Source organism: Vollenhovia emeryi, unplaced genomic scaffold, assembly GCF_000949405.1.
Source record: "Vollenhovia emeryi isolate VEMERY1.0 unplaced genomic scaffold, V.emery_V1.0 DF939159.1, whole genome shotgun sequence".
Lineage (NCBI taxonomy): Eukaryota > Metazoa > Arthropoda > Insecta > Hymenoptera > Formicidae > Vollenhovia > Vollenhovia emeryi.
In genome coordinates, this window is record NW_011967207.1 from 1,162,672 (window position 1) to 1,182,554 (window position 19,883).

Below are 19,883 nucleotides of genomic sequence, written 5' to 3' on the forward strand. Positions count from 1 at the left end.
CCAACGTCACGTAACTTTTAACTTCCGCTTAATTCGCTCTTCGTTTCTTTCTGCCTGTTTCCCTCAAAAAGCGACAAAGACCCGGTTTTTCATTTTCTGGTTAATAAATGTTAACCGGAAGTTAGTCGATTACCTGTCTCTTCTTAGACAATCATATAGAAAAGGATGGAAAGTCGACTAACTTCTGGTTAACAGTTAATCAGAAAATGAAAAATCGGGGCAAAGAGTGACTGAAGTTAAGGTTAAAATTAAACATCGGTGCAACCAGGCCTCACAAATCTCTTGTCGTTAACACCACGATCGACAAAATCCCCGTGCAGATTTCAAGAGGAGAGGAGAGCCGACTCGGCACGCGAGCTTTCTCGCGCGAGCTTTTCGCAATTCGTCACGACCGTGAGACGCGGATCGGGCGTGTTTTGATATTACGATCTCAGAGGGGCCACGTACGCGTTACGTAACGCGACGGCAAACGCCAAATTATTTCACGCGCATCGGCAGAAATCGTTGCCAACTACGTGCGAAACGCCGGGCTCGCCGCCGTCGCCGCCACCGCCGCCGCCTCCGACGTGTTTTGGCGATGCCTGGCGCTGTAACACGAGAAGCTTTTGGCGAACGCGTGCGGAGACGCGGGTCGCCTCGCGGATTCTTTCCCGCGACTTTTTCCGAGCGTTCCGGAGCAGCGTTATACGGCCATAAGCGCTATTATTAAGAGACGCTGGCACGCGAGTGCCAATGTCGAGCGGCGGCGACCATCGCGGATTTAGCGACAGCTTTCACGCGCGAGCTGTCAGAAATTCAACATTCTCTCGTGCTCCCGTAGTCAGTAATTCCCCACGCGAGCTTTTCGTTGACGGGAGGATGTTTGTGCTGTTTCGTCTACACGCCGTATTTTGAAAAGCTCGGGTTATTCGCATGACTCGTTCCGTTCTCCGCAGGTCGACATTTGGAACGCAATTCTTACAAAATAGTCCCGTAATAATTATTTTTAAAAATCACCATTCTTCTTACTCGCCGAAGGGAAAGACGTTTGTAATACATGTGTGACTCTCGTACAAACGAAACCTCGCAATCGATTCGTTGTTAATGGGAGGATATTTTCGTGTTCTCCATGAAATATCATTTCGACAGAAAATCGTTGGTAATTTGAGTCTCAAGGACGGCAGATTCCTCGGGTTTCCTGCCGCGCGCTCAGACCGTTTCGCGGATCTTAACGCGCTTTTGGCGAAAGACGTCGTCGCGGTATCGCGCGATCGAGTTCAAGCACCCCGAAGCTGCCGAGGTGGAAATCGGATCGGCGATCGTCTCCCGCGCGAGAACCTGCGCGCGCGAGATGGCTTTGACACCGTCGGACTCATATTTCTCTCCTTTCCGAGAAAGCCGGGGGCGGCCGGACGCTCGCCGTATTTGCGGCCTCGTAAAATAAACGAACCACGTGGTGCACTACGAAGAAGGCCAAGTTCGAAGCGCCGATTACGAATAAAACCATTTAAGCGCAGTCCCGATCATTCCCAGCCCTTTAATCGCGCGAGCGATCGCGCATGCGCGCCTTCTTCGGCGCGAAGGATGCATTTTCGACAGAGCGTGGGCGAAGTTACGCGGCACGTGGACACGCGCGAAATATTTGTATACTAACGTTGGCGATTTTAAAATGCAACATTTACACAACGTTTCCGCGACGTCAAATGTACGCGATCGAAATCAGACGGTTCGATGGGAACATAACTCAGTGTCTCATTGTGACTTGTATTCACCAATTCAAATTTCTCGCTCGTAGGAAAGTTAAGTGACGAGAATTATAAAGTTACGTTAAAAATACAATAAAATCTATTCTCTTTCTCTCTTCCTCAATATCGAAGTTGACGTATAAACGGATCATTAAATGTATTATTCTTTAGGATTGTACACGGAATTTTCTTTTAAAATTTACCTTGACAATCATGTAATCGTGGGACAACGTGGCATTTTAAAGAACTTCATGAAAGTTTTTAATATTTTACAAGTAATTATACCTAGTGCACGTTTTACTAGTAAAATGCATGGTATGAAATTTAAAAAAACTCATAAAATTCTTCGAAATGTCATGTTTTTCCACACGGAGAGAATTTTCTCTTAAAATTTACCATGGGAATCAAGTAATCGTGGGACAACATGGCATTTTGAACAACTGTATGAAAATTTTTTGACAGTTTACCATACACTTTACTAGTAAAATGTGTGGTAAAATTTCCAAATACTCTCGTAAAATTCTTCGAAATGCCATGTCGTCCCACGATTACATGATTTTCAGGATAAATTTGAAGAGAAAATTCTCTCCGCGTGCCACGTGACTTCAGAATTCCCATGTTATTTGTCGCGCGGAGGCCCCGCGCGATCTCGTTTCGAAAGTTAGGAAAAATGCGCCCACGAGGATCAGCTCCGATGAGAAAGAGAGGAAGGGTGGCAGAGCACCGGCGTGCGTCGCTGGTAATCCGAGGCAAATTATTTGGGCGTTCTATTTCTAGAAGGTGCCTTTGCGAAACCCGCGCGAGCCAGGTCGGGCCTCGCTCGCAACGACGACGGCAGCGCGGGCGCCGATTTCGACGTCGTCTTCGCGGGGGACCCGCGCGTTTTCTTCCCGAAACGAATAACGCGGCCGCCCGAGCATCCGGCGGCCGTAGTCCTGTCGAAACGACGAGGGTCGAACGATCTCTATCGACCGACGCGAGCGGGAAAATATTTAGACGCGCATTTTTGGAGGCTGCGTCTTAAAAGATGCTAGGGCGCGTTTATCACGATTTACGAGTGAATACGGACAGCGCGCGCGCGAGCGCCTCGTCGATCATCGCGGCGATAAATATTTTCACCACAGCGGACCGACCGGGAACTCGTGTAAATCGACAAAAATACGTCTCCTCCTATTTACGAGATGGGAACGATAAACAAATATCGATGGTGTCCCGGTACGAGCCCAGATACGAGACCGGCACGTGACTCGGTCTCCGATTTCCCTTACGAATCTTCTGCGCGATGAATGCGACGAAATGCCAGCGATATAACCTCAGTGTAGAAAGAGCAGACGAAAATTTTTATATTTAGCGACACGGGAGAGGCTAATTTCGATTTTAATTAAACTCAATTGCGTCAGTTAAGTATAGCGGTGGGTTGGAATTCGTCTAAATTGTACTTTGGTACCTCCTGCGTGCGTGATCGGATCTTCTTATCGCTCTTAATTGCACGCGTTGAATTTTAACGCGGCGCACAACTTTTCGCAGATCACGCGCGAGATTTGCCCTCTCGTGGCAAATTTTTTTCTCGTAGATAGATTGTTCTCCTTGCAAAAAAAAAAGAGAGAGAGATTCTATCTGCCTGCGCTTCCCGCGACTCCACGGCGAATGCACCTAATCGGCGCAGCGGTGCGTCGAAGCGTGGGCGTTCGCGTTAAGGCCGAATCAGACTAGCAATTGCCGACTCGGGTCGGATTGGGATTGGCGATTGACTGTAGCCAACGAGAGTAAAGCATCCAGCGATTTAATCGACTCTCATTGGCTAGAAGACAATCGCCAATCGCCAATCCAGTCCGCGACGATTGCTAGTCTGATTCGGCCTTTACGCGATATTTCGCTGGAAAGCGGCGAGCGCACACACGTGTCGCGTTATCGCGCCGTGGAAGGACTCGGCATGAATTGCGAACAGTCGATAGCCGGCTGCGGCGTCACGCCGTTGATAAGGACTTTTCCAGGTGCGAGGAAACCGCCGCAGGTGGAAGGCGCGCCGAGAAAAATATTTCCAACGAAATTTTTCGCCGTTCACGGACGTCACGCACGTGGCGTCGACCTAATAATGGCGTGTCGTTCTGCTAATTAAACTGCGCTTCCTCATGCGTTATACATAATGGAATTTTAACGAGGCCGCGCAGGAAAGCGTTTTGCCCCGCGATTAACGTATAAGCGTGCTATTTGTTGACTGCAATGAGCAGACGAGCTTCAAGCAACTAAAATGAGATAAATCAATAAGATAAGTTCATTAACGCATACTTAGGTCTTCGTATGCATTTAAAAAAAAATAGAAGAATTTCGGGCTGAGAACTGGAGTAACAATTAAAACTGTTAATTGACAGTTTCATACGCGATACCTTTTGTCCACGAATTCGAATAAAAACGGCAGCTTCGACTGATTCACAATTCACAAGTGAAACGATTTTCTTACTGATAAAGGTGAATATACGATGTGTGGCAATAGTTGACGATTTGCCAAAGATGTGTGGGCGGTTCAACGCGAATAGACGCGTTTCGTCGTGACAGGAAAGTCTTTAATAATGTGTCAGCCTCATCTACATGCAATAAAGTAGCTCATGAAATGCGAAGAATTAGTCGTTTCTTACAAGAACAATTGCTTTCTGGAACATTACACTCGACTATACAAGTCTGTGCAGTCATTTTCTACGTTGGCGAAATTTGAAACCGGCGTCGACGTATGCACCGCAAAAGTGATTATTTCTCTTACTTAGGGCCAGTTTCACAAACGTTGGTTAACTGCTAACCAAAGGTTAATTGATTCCCCGTCTCTTCTTAGATAATAAGACAGAACAAGATAGGGAGTTGACTAAACTCTGGTTAAACGACGTTTGTAAAATTGGCCCTTAGTCATGGTCAATGTCATTGCGCAAAAATGGACTACCGATGTTCTCTTATCATATTACAAAACTGCTTGAACAGAGAGTTAAATATTCTCAGTCCTCCGTGACGATTAAAGTTAATTATTAATATACAGATATTCCCGTGAGAATTTGAATAATGGCGAGGTAAAAAAGTACAACGATTTTCTTTCTGATACAAGAAACACAGCGCGATAAATTAGCCAGCTAATAGTTAGGAAAGTAATCTTCCTTTTTAAACGATTAAGCTATCTAGTGACAACACTTATGTCGCCATTAGTGACGATAGCGTCGTCAAGCCGTGAATTCTTGGATACGCGGACTCCACAAGGAGGTGTTCATCGAATACCTCAAATCTTATCTCTCTTATCAAGCGGGAAGCGGCGCTTCGGTTTCTATCGCGGTAAATATTTGACTTTTTACAAGGGCTATCTAAAATGATCCCTTCGGGCGACTGAAGCCGGCAATCGCGAGCACTGCTTACGCTGCCGCATCCGCACCGTTGCACGCGATGTAATCGGGAAGTTGCGGGGCAATCCGTTTGCGTACCGCAAGGCGAGAGTGAATCTGATGCGGGATGTTCGCGCGGCTATCGTGGCGAAACCGGACGAGAACCGTTCGTTACGATTCGGCCGAACGGCGGCGCCGATGAGGGCGGGAGAGACGAGCAGCCGGTCTGGATTTCCGCGAAGCGCATCCGCGCGCGATTTGTCGCGTTTAAATGAGGACGAAAACCGAGAAAATCGTCCGCGAGTCCTCGGCCAACGATCCGAGATTCGAGTGACAGACTCACTTGCCAGCCAATTTCTCCCGTTTGTATCACGGAAGAAAACTGTACAGTTTTCCAGCAGTTTCTACAGGGGTATAAATTCTGTTAAAATAATATAAGAGCAATACATTACACGCCAAGATAAATCGAGTTAATGAGTTGCAATTATTTTAACTTCATCGCTGTTAGGAAGTAATTTCCGCGTAAATACTTATGATTTTATATTTAAAGTTAACGCGTAACACGTGAAAGAATGGGATAATTAATTGCTCGCATTGCGTACACCAATTAAAATTAATCGCTTGTAGCATCAGGTGATTCAAGTTAATTAGTCACGGTGAATTAAATCCCCGCACACGCGCGCGGCTAAAAGTTCTCAGGAAAGGTGAACGGCGAGCGGTGATCAATTTACATCATTTTGACAAGAGTTACGCGTATTTCCCGCGTGTAAATGCGGCATGAGAACACGGATTCCCGTGAGATGAAAACTCTGGCTCGAGATTCCTGGCCGCTCTAGCGGACCAGGTGATATTCGGGAGAGTGGAGCGGAGCAACGGAAAAAAGAAAGAGGCGAACGCGGAGAGAGGAGGTGGCAGGCGCAGCGGAGGAAGCTGCGGCGAGAGATTTGCGTCGCGTGGGTGTTTTGGCTCAACTCTTCTGGAGATTCGAGCGAGGGGACGATACAACGACATTCCGCGTGCGAGACGGAACTTCGATTACGCTCGCGAAAGGAGATTCGCGCATCCTTTTAATTGTAGTGGTTTTATAATGTAACCGCGAAATCTGTGAAAATTTAAATAAACATCGGATATTTATTACATCAATCTTTGGTTTACTGGAGTAGCTTCCGATATTCCGCAACTTTCAGTGCAAACTGTCCACGTCTGAAATGAAAATGTCTCGAGACGTTTTTCGAAAAATCGGTGCTCGGCCGAGCAATTTTAATATCGCTCGTGGCAGGATTCACGACAAATGATCGTCGGAACGATGCGCACGTAATGGGGATAACGCGGATACTTTGCGAAGGCTCGAGTCATGCGTGCGGCGAACGGTAGCGAAAGGGAGGAGAAGGAAAAATAAAACTCTCGGCGACTCTCGACGAGACGCCACGGTGAGAAATAAAAGCGATATTTTTATATCCACGGGAGTAAGCTCGGTGGCGCGCGTCCGCCACCGGGCCTCAGCCTCTATTAATATCCACGGACCGGGCTTCCTCTCGGGCGTTCGTGGCGAACGCTCTTTGCACGAGCAGCAGCGGCGAGATGTACGATTGGCCGCGGGAGGAACGAGATTTCCCCGGAAAAAAAATCGTCGGTCAATTATAATTTGAGAAAGAGGTCATTGTCAATAGATATCTAAGATACGAGTATAAACTGCTGTCACGATATCGTGACGGTACATTTAAGGAAAGCGACTGACCACTGTGCGCGCGTCACTAGAAATCGAACTGAGTGATTTCTCATAACAATTAGTCAAACAACGGACTTGCGAATAAACGACAGGTGACGTAAACGAGTTGACGGTAATTATTAAATTGATTAATTACTGAATCGTCCAAGTCGAACGAGATAATAAAAGAGGCTGGCCTGATAAAAAAAAGAGAAAACATCTTTGTTACCTCCGGTAAAAACGACTGGCGAAAAATGGGCGAAAAGTTTAGCGAGGTGAAATTGTATCTCGATGACGAAGCCGGTGATTTCGGTGCGCCGTTGTCGTAAATGTCGATTCGATTTCGAGAATGAGGAGAAGATAGTGGGAGGCGGTCGTGGGAAGCTTGCCAAAAGTCGGGGCAGAAATCAGTCTTCTCCCGTTTGTTTGTCGTGACCATACCACCTCGTGAATCCATTGGTAACGCGACACCCCCATCGCATCGCATCGCATCGCGACGGTTGTGTCACGATTGCGACGCCGGATAGTCGAACCCCGCGCTCAACTGTACACGCATACATACATACATTCATATACATGAATATTCGCGAATCCGCGTCGTAGAAAAGCAGAACGCGCAGACCGGTGGTATCGGGCGCCATATATCTTCGTCGCGCGCGTAAACATTTGTTCGATTTTACCAGTATCACTGCGAAAGCACTGTCTGAGCTCTCGAGCTGAATTTCTGCTGCACAAGATCAAATTCGAACGCTGATCGCATTAGATACTTTTACGTTTGTTAAAATTTATAAAATTTGTACCCCCTTTTTTCGATGCTAAATGTGACATTAAGCCGACAGAATATATTCAATACAAAATCGCCCCTTGAAATGCTGCTTTCGCGATTTCAATAGAAAAGTTTAGTTAAAGTTAATTAACCTTTGGAGGGCCGGAGTGGCCGCTACAGTGGCCAGGAGCAAACTTGAAAACTTTGGCGGAACATGTAGATTGTATATGTATAGGCATAAATTTTCTGTTTAAAAAATTGCAAATTTCAATAGGAGAAATGCCGGCCCTCTACAAAAAAATAGATCTCATGAAAAATTATATAGGAAACTGGGGGTCCCCGTGCACGTAATTTCGTCTTGTCGATGATTCAACCGAATGAATAAAGAGCAGAAGAATTCACATCTAAACGTATTCGACGATGCAATCCGGGATGAAATCATCGTCGCGTCCGTGCAGAGTCGAGCTTGTGTTAACCGCGCGTGACAAGCGTCGCCGTTCGTCATTTTTTTTTACGGCCGGTTTTTGACATGAGCTCATCATGTGCCGGAGTTCCTCGAGTTATCAGGATTCATTCATCAGAAATGATTCACCCGAACGCCGAAACGTACCCTCGCCACGTACTTCTTCCTTTCGCCGCGGTCAGCGACGCGTATACAAATATTAGCTTAAATGCCTCGAAGAATCCCCGACGGTCGGTCCGATGAATCGGGAGAGTGACTGAAAGCGCTTTCAGTATTTTTTTTTCCATCGTCGTCGAGTAACTCAACCGCGCTTACGCGCAAACACTCGCGCCGTGTTTGCGAAAACCGATCGCTCCCCGCTGCGCGAAATAACCGCGAGCGGATTCGTTTAGCTAGCGACGGAAACACTTCCGTCTCTCTGGAGAATTGCGATGTAACATTTTCGACGATCAACAGACGTTTTTCCAAAAGAATTTTTAGGAAGCTCGGAAGCCTCAAACTACTAACGATCACCAATGAATTATTAGTGCGAAAGAAAGGGAAGCGGTCTTAATTAAAATCAAAAGGGAATTTAGATTGAAGAGATAGAATTAAATTAATTCCACTTCGATCAATACCGATTTCTGAATCTGCCTCGAGTGTCACGCGCGTTTGACAGGTCTCGAATGCACTCTGACGCATATACTCCTCTGTGATTCCTCTCAATTGTTTCCTCCGTCCCGTCGACTCATACGCACCTTTCAGAATCGATTCTACTTTCACGCTTCCGGTTTTTTTTTTCGCCTTCTGACACCTGGTACGCCGTGCACGATCGCGATTCCGAGAACATTCTCTATGATTTTAGATCTTTCCGTGTCGATATGCGTCCCTACGCGAGAATGAAATACTTGAAATATCGGAGTAATCCGAGGAAATCCTTTGTGGTAACGTTTGTTTTAAATATCCGCCGCATAGATTGACGTCATGGATATTTAGCACTTCGTAGATGAAACCACATGATTTTTCGCACATTGTGTACACGTGTGCATTCGCCCGTCTATTGTTATATTGTTGTACTTTGCGGTAATAACAACGGGCAGTTTGTTTGAAGAGATAAGAGCCGTGTGTGTGCGCACGCGGTCGGCCGTGCGCCGATAATTTCGGTCTGACGTTATACTGTCTATTTCTCCTGCCACAAAAGTCGGCGGAGGCATTTAGCTTAGTTTCTCCTCGATATTTGTTTCGTCATCGACGCATCGATACACCCGACCTCGAAGCGAGTGACTCGAGCGATGACAAAGGTCGAGAAACCGTCTCTTTCCGTATTTTCATATATAAAACACGTACATTATATTATAAAAATGCCGGTAAAAAATATTTCAGCAAAACTTACTTTTCGCCTAATTCTGTATGGAATATTTCCAAGCTCCCTTTGATTCTATTTGATCTGCTATTTTATATGCGTTTTTATATGTGTACGTCAGGAAAATTTTTATGCTTTAACATTAATTAATTTGAGTATCTTACACACTGCCTATTTCTGTGCAATGCTATTACCTCAACGAAGCGTTAAAATTTTTGCAAGATACAACAGAGATCGTTGGAATAAATCCGAGAAACGTGTAACAATAATTGAACGTTAATATTCAATTAAATTTCCAAATTAAATCGCGTACGAATTGCGACTTAGAAAATCTATGCGCGCGCCTCAGCGTTTCTCTCGACGCATCGACAAAGGAAACCACTGCGTGCAGAAAAATGTGAAACGCGTCTCGCGTTTCTGCACGTTTCGCCGGCATAAAATGCAACTGGTTCGCACGAATGCGTTCCCCGTCGGCGCGGCGCGTTTTTGAGGGTATTGCACGTATGAACGAGCCTTAAGAGTCCTCCCGTCCTGAGGTGAGACAGGGAAAGTGAAGGAGAGAAAGGGAGAGACGGCGAAAAAAGAACAGATGCATTCCAACATGGGAAGGTGGGATGGATCCGTCTCTGATAATCCGCCCATTGGAATGCGTACCTCGTACACCTTGGTGTATTCTCCCTCTCAGTTTCACTACACACGAGTGCACCTACCCACACGTGCGCGCACGCACGGGCACACATACGTGCAACTCGCGTATATTCGGCAGTTATTTTTAGAGCAATTCTAACAGGCGGACATGTGGTGGTGTTTCGGATGCGCAATAACTCACATCCGGAAACTCGCACGTCGCGTAAACGGCGAGATCGGATTTACGTGGCATCGATTACGACCTGACTTAATTATTTAATTGCTGCGACTTTCCCGATGGCACGTGGGACGGGCGCGGGACGTATTGCGAACGTGAAAATCGACATGAACGCGCGATATCCGTTAAACAGAGAAATGCGAGAATGAAGATACGGCGCGATTGATCGGCCTTGAAAAAATAAGTATGAAAGAATTAATAAAAGCTACTTTTGAAATTGCAATCGCCTATTTAAGTTCACGAATCGAGTTACAAGTTCAAGACAGACTTGCAGAACGATTTCGTTTAGTTCCCTTTAACTCGTTAATTCTCAGAATACAGGAAGGGGGAGACGTGAGTAATTTCTCAATACCTTACGATCTCTACGCTTCGCGGAAACGATCGTTGCACCTCCGGAGGCATTCCCTGGCGCGTTCATTCATCGGCTCTCTCGCCGCAATTATTTGCTGAATGGAAACGATCGCGGCCGCGTGGACGACGACGTGTCGCGTGCATCGGGACGAGCTTTTGATGCACCTTGATGCATTCTACCTCTCGGACGCCGCTGCGACTCGATTGCGAGTGTACGTAACGACCGTAACGTGTTCGGGGAGCTTATTTTTAGACCGGTCCAGGATTATTTTTAGAAGCGGCTTGCCCACCGGCAGCTTAACCCTGACTTACGTCCCTACGTCTTCGTGGACACCGCGAAGATCGGTGGACCATTAGGCGCATCAGCCGAAAGACACACGGCCGCCAGGAAATGAGCAACGCGCGAAACGCGCGGCATACTTTCTGGCCGCTCATCTGGATTTTTGACATTCAACTCGTCGCCGCTGAAGCATGCGCGTTTGTTATCGCGGCTGTTACAAATTATGATTCATGCATTATTAATGACGACGTACAAAGGCGAGACCAGCACTTTGATTACTCACGGACTTTTTAACGGCGTGTAATTGTACTTTCTCAATGTAATTTGTACTTTCTTCAATCTTGTGTCGTTTTACTGCGATTGAATAACGACAACCAGCAATTCAATGACGTTTGGATGGTGCGCGTACCACAATACATGTATATAAGGTATCACGATCGTAAAGATTTAACCGTGAAGATCATTCCGAAGTCATGTGCTCTAGATCGCCGGGGTTTATAGAATCGAAGACGAGGTTGAACAGTAAAACTAGGTATTACGATCACACAGAGCGATGACGCAAGCTTGCGAGCTTCTATTTGCGTCAACTACACGCGCAGATCAAACTGTTCTCTCAAGCTCACGTTCTGATTTCGCGCTGGTGTGACGTGAATGTGTCGACAGGAGCGAGAATCATGATATTGCGATTAAGAGTAGCGAATTTTGAGATAAGGAGAATCTAATCTCGAGGAGATCTTGACGAAGTCTTAACTCTAATGAGGAGGATTAACGAAAGCCCGAGAAAGTAACCGACGAGATTTTCGATCGTGGCATGAATATAGAAGCCCATGTATTCTCGAAAGTGGCATTTTTATGGTTATAGGCCCTTCCACTTCCTTCCACTTGACAGAGAGACTTCATTCTCACTAATTGTAAGCGAGAACGTAAAAACTTTCTTAATAACTTTCGAAACTCACACGGCGAAGGCTAAAGCAACGCTTTCGGTGTGCGCATTATTAGAATACGAAGATCTAACAAAAGGCAAAAATAACGAACGTATCTAAACATCGTTTGACGAATTATGTTGCTTTTTAATATTGTCCGCACGTTCGCGAGATGATGTAACGTGTTGTAACTGATAAATATAAATAATCGTTGTTCCTTTTTTTGTATCATGATTTTTAAAATGTGTAATTAATCACATGTATTCTCGATCTTGATCTTAATCTTTAAGGATGCGCATGCTAACGCGTCGGATAAATTACGCAAGGGTACATTTTTCTGGTCGCGGCTCTTAGTATTCATTAAACGGCTCGCGAAAGCAACGACTTTGGAAATATCAATACGCGAATTGAGAAAATAAGCCACACTGAAAATTCGCTGACGTAAGTCGCCTTCGTTCGTAAAAACAGTCGTCATATTTGCGATTTATAGAATGCAAAGTATATACCGCGTCATATTTTCAACTGCCTACGAAGCGACCCACTTTTCGAGAAGGAGACGAATGAAATAAGATCTATTCCGTTTGGATGTTTTACGGGGAGACGGCTGCTGCCGTCGCGCGACTCGCAATATAAAAATAACGGCGATATATTATGAGATATATTTATAAAGAGGGGGCCCGTGGCTACCGCCTACAATTGGGTCGAAGCCCATTAATTATTTCCGATATGTTCTGCGAGAACATTGAAGAATTACGGCCGACTCGATAACCGCTCGCGTACGTCTTCTCTCATTGTGCGATTATTGTCGATTGTTATCGGTGATTGATTCTTTAAATTAATTGTTGTGTCAAACGTAATTCTACGAAATGCGATATAAAAGTACGAGAAAATATGACGATGCATTTTAGTCCTTTGAGGACAATTAAATGTGATTGTCGTCTCAAATCGTTTTTATATTTCTAAATTATGTAATCAATCGTCTCCTATATTCAACAATGAAAAATTTGCATTGTTTATCTTCAACTTTCTACAGATAAAGCGTCAAAATTGTATTATTAATATTATTAATAAAATTATATTATTTGCACAAAGCACTGAACGAACAATTTACATAAAGTTGCGATTCGATAAAGTTTCGCGGTTTTTACATTTTCATGCCAATAATATTCAGTTAGTGCGAATAAAATTCCTCGCTAGGTTTTCTTTATTCCTGTTAGCCGACGCACAGAAGGTCTTTGTTAATTTTGCCTTCATCGTCATCATCGAGTCGAGTTCGTAATTAGCATGCTCGATAAGAACGTCGACGAGAGATCGTTCACAAAAAGGACCGCCTGATTTTTTAATTTGGGCACTTCTGTTTTCCCTCACGCTCTTCACCCCGTCTCCTTTTTGTCAACCGTCTCCCCCGACCCCTGACGACGACATCGTCTCTAACGTGAATGGATGCACAGTGTCCGACATTCGAGGCGTAATGACGCGCGTGCACTTAAATATAGTGGCTCTGGAGTCTGGACTTTGGAGAGGAGAGAAGAGCTCTGACTCTCGGCGACGCGTCTCGTAAAAATAGATCCGAGATTTCGAGACGAGCGTTTCAAAAGTTGCAGCTCGTCAAATTCTCCCCTTATCACCGATCTTCAGACACTTAGCTGATATAAAAAGTTATATTCGCAATCAGAAACAACGCGGCGATAGTTTGTTAATTCCAATTTTTCTCGGCATAAATATAAGTCAATTTGCTTTGATTGCAGGTTAATAGCGGTTCTCCGGCGGAAGCTGCTGGTCTTAAAGCTGGCGACGCGGTTATCAGAGTCAATACTACCGACATGTATAATCTGAGGCACAAGGATGCGCAGGATGTCATAGTCAAAGCCGGAAATAATTTTGAAATAACTGTTCAAAGGTGAGACGCTAATTGCAAGCATGAACGCGATAAACGGATGATTCAGTATTTAAAAACATTATCACTATACGTCTATCAGCATCAATGTCTTTCATCGGTTTTTACCGCGTCAGTCAGTCGTCAGCAAAAATATCAGTAATTATTACAAAGTTGCGAATTTTGAGAATAAGAAGAAATAAATCTCTGTTTATACAAAACCTCCGCGTCCGCAAAAATCGTCTAATTCTTCGCATCTTTCTCAGAATGCGAATGTTACAATTTTACTTAAAAAAAAAGACTGATATATAATACGAAACTCACTGCCGTCTTTCAACGGGCGATAAATTATCATTACAGAGGCGGTAGTACCTGGAAACCGCATGTGACGCCCGCAACCACAAGCCTGCCGCCTCCGATGCACACCGCGCCCGCGAGTAACATCGCGCCGGTCACAAAGACCTCTTTGGCGGCGAAAAAACAGGATGGACCCCTCATCGGCACCGGACACAACTTCAGCCCCAAGCCATTCGTTAGTATCGACCCTTAATCCGCGTCTGTCAGCTGCGCCGATTCTGCAACAAAAACACGAAAGGCGAAGTCAGTTATATATTTTTCTACACCGGAACTTAATCATTTTCAGCTAAACGGCACCGGCGACGGTTCAATCAAGTCCATCGTGAACAAACAGTACAACAGCCCCGTGGGGATCTACAGCGAGGAGACAATCGCGGAGACACTGTCCGCTCAAGCGGAGGTCCTTGCTGGAGGTGTCCTTGGGTAAAATCGCGAAACCGGATATAAGGGAAAGGGGAATAGTTAGTGACGGGCAAAATACCTGCTTTTTAAAATCACTCTTAGATTGGAATTACACGATTAAGATTATATCATTATTTAATTTATAATCAAAAGAGGTTTGCGCAAAAATTAATTAAACAATATTGAAAGGTGCCACGAAAAAGAGAATCTTATGATATCAGAAATCGTCTAATTTATCAGTTAGTTCCAAATGTTATCGATCAGTTAATTTGGTTAATTGTCTTTTGAGCGTGAAACATATTTATTTATAAATACGAATATTGCAGGGTGAATTTCAAAAAGAACGAGAAGAACTACAATGCTCAGAATAGCGAGGTTTTCAAAATGGTCCAAGAAGCGGACAAGGAGCCAAAGACCCCAGAGCCCGGTTAGTAACATTACAATTTCCGGAGACATTTAAATTTATTAATACTAATATATCATATATTCCTATTATAACATCTACATATATGTTACACGAGATCGCTGAAGAACGTACATTGCTCGAAATACATAGATTCTTGTGTGTTCTTCAATGTTCATTTGTTGAAATCTAATTAATCTACGATGCGGCTCAAATAATTTTTTCTTTCTTGGAAATATTAACGACTTCGGAATCGTAGAATATCAAATTTTTATGGTGAGACGTTCGCAAGTCTAATAATTTATTATCTATTCTGTCATATGTTACTGCGACCTTCTCGTATATGTAATTGCAACCTCTCCACTTGCATTCGATACATATAAGATATTCTACAAATTTACGTAAAAAGTAAGAATAAAGAGTAATCTATTTACAAAAATGTGACTATCTGAAATTTATCTACATTAATCTATCTGAGAAATCAATACGTTCTTCAGTGATTGATGGCTGGGCCAGAATCGGTTCCAGCCAACCTGTTGCATGCCGATACGATAACTTGTTTGCGAAATAGCGGAGCCAAGTATCGTGAGCGGCGTGATAACGCCATCCTCGCCCGCCCTGACAGGACTGAGGCCCGTCCAGGCGCCGGAAACGAAGCCGCAGACGCCGTCGACGCCGCAAACGGGCTTGCCACCAGGACAGAACATTTGTGCCGAGTGCGAAAGGCTCATCGTGTAAGTTTACGTGACTCGAGGCGCGTTCTGGCGCGTCTCCTTTTTATTTTCAGAGGCTAGGCATCGGCGAGAAGGAGGTAGTGTCGACAATTACGATTGCATTCCACGACGACAACCATTTCCCACTTGCGTGCGGGTCGTACCGAATGTCGTACGGATTTCCGGTTCTCAGGTTAAAACGATGACGCAAATTTGTTCGAGATTTACACCCGTCTATTTAATATCTATGTTGGTTTAATTCTTAGGGACTTCTAATTATATACTAAATAAAATGTGCGAAAATCGCTCTTGAATTATTTCGTAATCTGTGTTTTAATCTGAGAACGCGAAAACTCGCATCGACTGGCGAACGCGATCGCCGAGGGGCTTCGACGAAAGAGCAGTCATATCTCCGATTCGACACTTTCCCCGAGTTGCTGCCCGGTTGTCATGGCGCTTTTTCTCTACTTCCATGTCCGTAGTTTCTTCAAGGACAGAGTTTTACTCCTCGGTGAGCCACGCGGTTGGCGGGAGGGCCACTTCATCGAGGTCACCTACGCCAATGTTTCATGCTATGGGCGGTGGTGGTAGCGCACCTGCCGATAGGCACTTTGTTTGGATGGACGAATCGTACGAGAGGAATCGGGAGCCGCAACCGCAAAAGCAGGAGTCTTCCGCCGGGTCGGGCTCGTCGACGCCGGGCGGGGTCGTTTGTAGCAACTGCGACCGAGTGATCGTGTAACTATTTACGAGCAAGACTCTTGCCACCCTTGTGCACGAGACGGCCACGGAGGGTTTAGTTTTGGCGTTTACAAGGCGTTCGCATTCGCATACCGAGAGCGATACGATGCGACAAAGCCTCTTAGAAATCATTAACCGCAATGGTTCAGAGTCTTGGTTTATTAAATCGCAATTTAAAGATTACGTTTATGAAAGTCATTCGTTTCTTTTTCATTGTAAAGCTAAGTTTCTGTTAATTGCATGTCTGTAAAGATTATTGAGTTTTGATGAATTAAAGTTCAATTAAAATGTGTAATACATGATACAAATTGTAGGAAGTTAATAAGATATTTCTTTCTCGGTTACCATATCTTAATAATGTTAGTTTAGAAGATCAGTAAAGTACGAAATATAGTAGAAAATAATTTATAATTTAACAGGTGTAAATCGTAATCTTGTTGTTCTCAGTTAACGATTTACGCGCCTCGTATAATCGTCAAAACTTCCCGAAAACGACGCCGTTCTGAATTGCTCGATTGTCGTATGCCAGTATCATCTTGAAGATTCCGATTCGAAGAGAATCTGTGCACATCTCTCTCTTTCTCTTGTACTTAAATTATATAAATTTATAAAAATGTAGAGTCACATCGGGTGACAAACCAGTAACAAACACAAGATGAAAACTTACGTCACAAATAAATGGTATAAATTTGCGTTAAAATTGCATAATTTGTAGAAATTGATATACGCGATAAGAGAAGTGCACATTTGTCTCCTTGATGATTCGTCTCCTTCGACGCACGCCTTTCTCTGCCACCTCCTTTCGTCACTATCGCTTCTTCAGAAAGAGCGAACACTTCGATGGTTGTGCATTTTTTGTTATCACTGTAATCTCGCTGGGCGAATTTTGGTCACACGTGATCATTCGAGCTTACAGCTTGCAACCTACTGGAAGTCGTATCTGGGCGAAACGAAAGTTTCTCGTTCGCTCGCAGCTTGCAGCCCTATCTAAATGTCTCTTTTACTCTTTGCACTCTTAATAGCACTCTTTCGCGCGTTTATAGCACAGTGAATGACTGATAGTAACGTATAAAAAAACCCCCCGCTTTCGATGTTGTGGACATTTTTGTGGATTTTTTATTTTTTGAAACAAAATCTTTTTGCGATACTTTATCTCTTTTTTCCTATACTCGACGAAAGGTAAAAAATAACTTTTTAAGCGAGGAAATTTTACGGACGTTATTTTACAAAGACGTTATTGACAAAGACACCTGAAACTACTCAAACTTCAATATTTTGTGCAAACACTTAGAAAATTATATTGAAATACACTCTTTTTTTTTCTCTAAAGAACAGGTCGTAATCTTGATTCTTAGATAAAGAAACACACTATTATACGAGCAATACAATCACAACATTACACTACACTTAAAAGTATTCACACGCATTATGATGTATCTAGTTTTGTATATCAGTTATTTTTTATAGCGTTATACTTTTTAAGATATTCACTCCGTTACAGAAATCAACTCTAAGCATTTGTAGCTTTATTCGTCTCATCCCTCCCATTCGAATATAATCCTCGCGGAGATCATAGTACAAATAATAGCTATTACCGGCCTCCTTCGTCGAGGTATCGAGTTTCTTATATCTCTTTCTCTCGTTGTGAACTCGAGTGAATAGTAATAAAGTTCAAAACTCGTGGCACATCCGATGCGCCGTCATCTCGCCGTTTATTGTTGTTACATTAAAGAAGTTCAATTACTCCACTGACAATGGGATATAAAATAAGCGTTATTAACTTAGTCATTCTCCCGCAGAGGTGTGTTCGTCAGGATCAAGGAGAAGAACCTCCACGTGGAGTGCTTCAAGTGCTCGACCTGCGGCACATCCTTGAAGAATGTCGGTTATTACAATATCAACAATAAATTATACTGCGATATCCACGCGAAACTCGTCGCCAGGCAAAATGCTCCGTCTGGTCTTGTGCCCATCACTATACCACCGTAAGTTATACGACTATATAGCAGACTTGTCTTACACGTTGTATACTTGAAAAGTTCAATGTAGAATTTCATTAAAAAAAAATAAAAATAAAGATATAATAAATACATAAGACGGAAATAAGAATAAGATAAGGATAAGTATATAAGTAAAGATATATAAATTTGTGAGATGATATTGAAATACAAATGTATAAGTAAACGAGTAAGTTGAGACGATATTGAAGTACGGACAAATAATTGACAAGATGTGTCCTTTGCAATTCAACAGAGGTGGCAAAGCACCAGCTAGTACCATTAGCGCGGCATTGGCGAATGCACCTTTATCGCCACCCCTCAGCAATCATGGATCGTCGCCTCAGCCATTCTCCGTGAGTTCTTTCATCATAATTTCATTCTCTTTACGAGGCATGGTCACGGACGGACTTTTTCGCGCACGCATTTTCTTGCCTGTTTTGGCATGGCTTATGAAGCGAGTATTTTGCATTGAGCTGTGTGGCTTTGCTGCACTCGCGCGTGATTTCACGGAGTTTCTTACGATTGCGAGTCGAACGAAGGTCGTGGCGAAATTTCTCGCATTAACGATTTCTCTCGAGAGACACGCGGCGAAAACAAATAGCCGTATAATTTCTCGTTTCAAAGATTTTTACTTGAAAATAATTTGAGGGCGATTAAGCAGCAAGAAAATTTGTTAGAATATCGTGTGTCGAATGTCAAATAATCGAAAATGTTTCCGCGACGTATTTTGAGTGACAATCACATTTACCTCTTTTACAAAGTTGACGAAAATAGTATTTAAATAATTAACAACTTTGAAACTTTTTTTTACGATAAATAATAAGATACTTGATTATTATTAAATCACAATGTTCGCGTTGTGTACCGCGAAAGATCTGTTTCCGGCGAGCGGGACGCGCGCTTATTTTGAGAGTTTAACAAGTGTGGTCCTTGCTTGGCACTAATCGCTTTTCCAGGCGTGCAATCGTACGAGCCCCGATTCCGGATTCCACCATACGTGGCGATCGACTTCGAACACGAACGGATGCATCAGGAACGGCGAGTGCAACGGCGAGTTGAAAACGTTCACGAGTACGATCACCATCCAAACAGGTGGCACAGAGGTTGGCAACGTGCTCGAAAACTCGATCTCTGCATTCGCACACGCTAACGTACTTTTCATCGTGATTTCCTTGCGTAAATGATCAAATAATCGCCAAATTGACGTGACCGAGATGGAAAATTATAAATGTAGTATTTCGTGATACGTTACGTATGAAATATATCATAAAAGATCGCATTATGATATATGCATATGTAGTTAAATGCCAGAGGCATCAATATCCCACATTAAATTATGACGTAATATTGCATATTATAGCATAAAAATTAAAGAAATAATATGGATACGAAATATAGATATAGTTACTTTTCGTCTCCATTGACTGATACGCGAAACGAGAAACGTACCGACCATAAACTTTTTGTTAATTATCATTAAAGAGTCATCTATACTGAATCAAATATCATTGCGAAACCGATTAATTTAGTCACCGGTTTGTTAGTCTACTAAAGTGTCCTTGAATCAATCGACTACCTAATTACGTTAATCATTATCTTTGTGATCTACT

General features: G+C 43.7%; 1 protein-coding gene and 1 long non-coding RNA gene across 2 annotated transcripts in view; one reads left to right on the forward strand and one right to left on the reverse strand.

Moving 5' to 3' along the window:
- The window catches only part of LOC105564872, a 37,667-nt gene that overhangs the window by 4,050 nt on the left and 13,734 nt on the right, over window positions 1-19,883 (forward strand). The window contains exons 2-9 of the mRNA XM_012017609.1: window positions 13,530-13,681; window positions 14,018-14,189; window positions 14,301-14,437; window positions 14,743-14,843; window positions 16,015-16,270; window positions 18,073-18,258; window positions 18,527-18,626; window positions 19,230-19,376. Of these exons, the coding sequence (XP_011872999.1) occupies window positions 13,530-13,681; window positions 14,018-14,189; window positions 14,301-14,437; window positions 14,743-14,843; window positions 16,015-16,270; window positions 18,073-18,258; window positions 18,527-18,626; window positions 19,230-19,376 (1,251 nt within the window). The remainder of the gene's footprint in view (window positions 1-13,529; window positions 13,682-14,017; window positions 14,190-14,300; window positions 14,438-14,742; window positions 14,844-16,014; window positions 16,271-18,072; window positions 18,259-18,526; window positions 18,627-19,229; window positions 19,377-19,883) is intronic.
- Window positions 14,159-19,883, reverse strand: part of LOC105564871 — a 32,710-nt gene continuing 26,985 nt past the window's right edge. The window contains exon 3 of the long non-coding RNA XR_001009158.1: window positions 14,159-14,232. This is a non-coding gene — a long non-coding RNA (uncharacterized LOC105564871). The remainder of the gene's footprint in view (window positions 14,233-19,883) is intronic.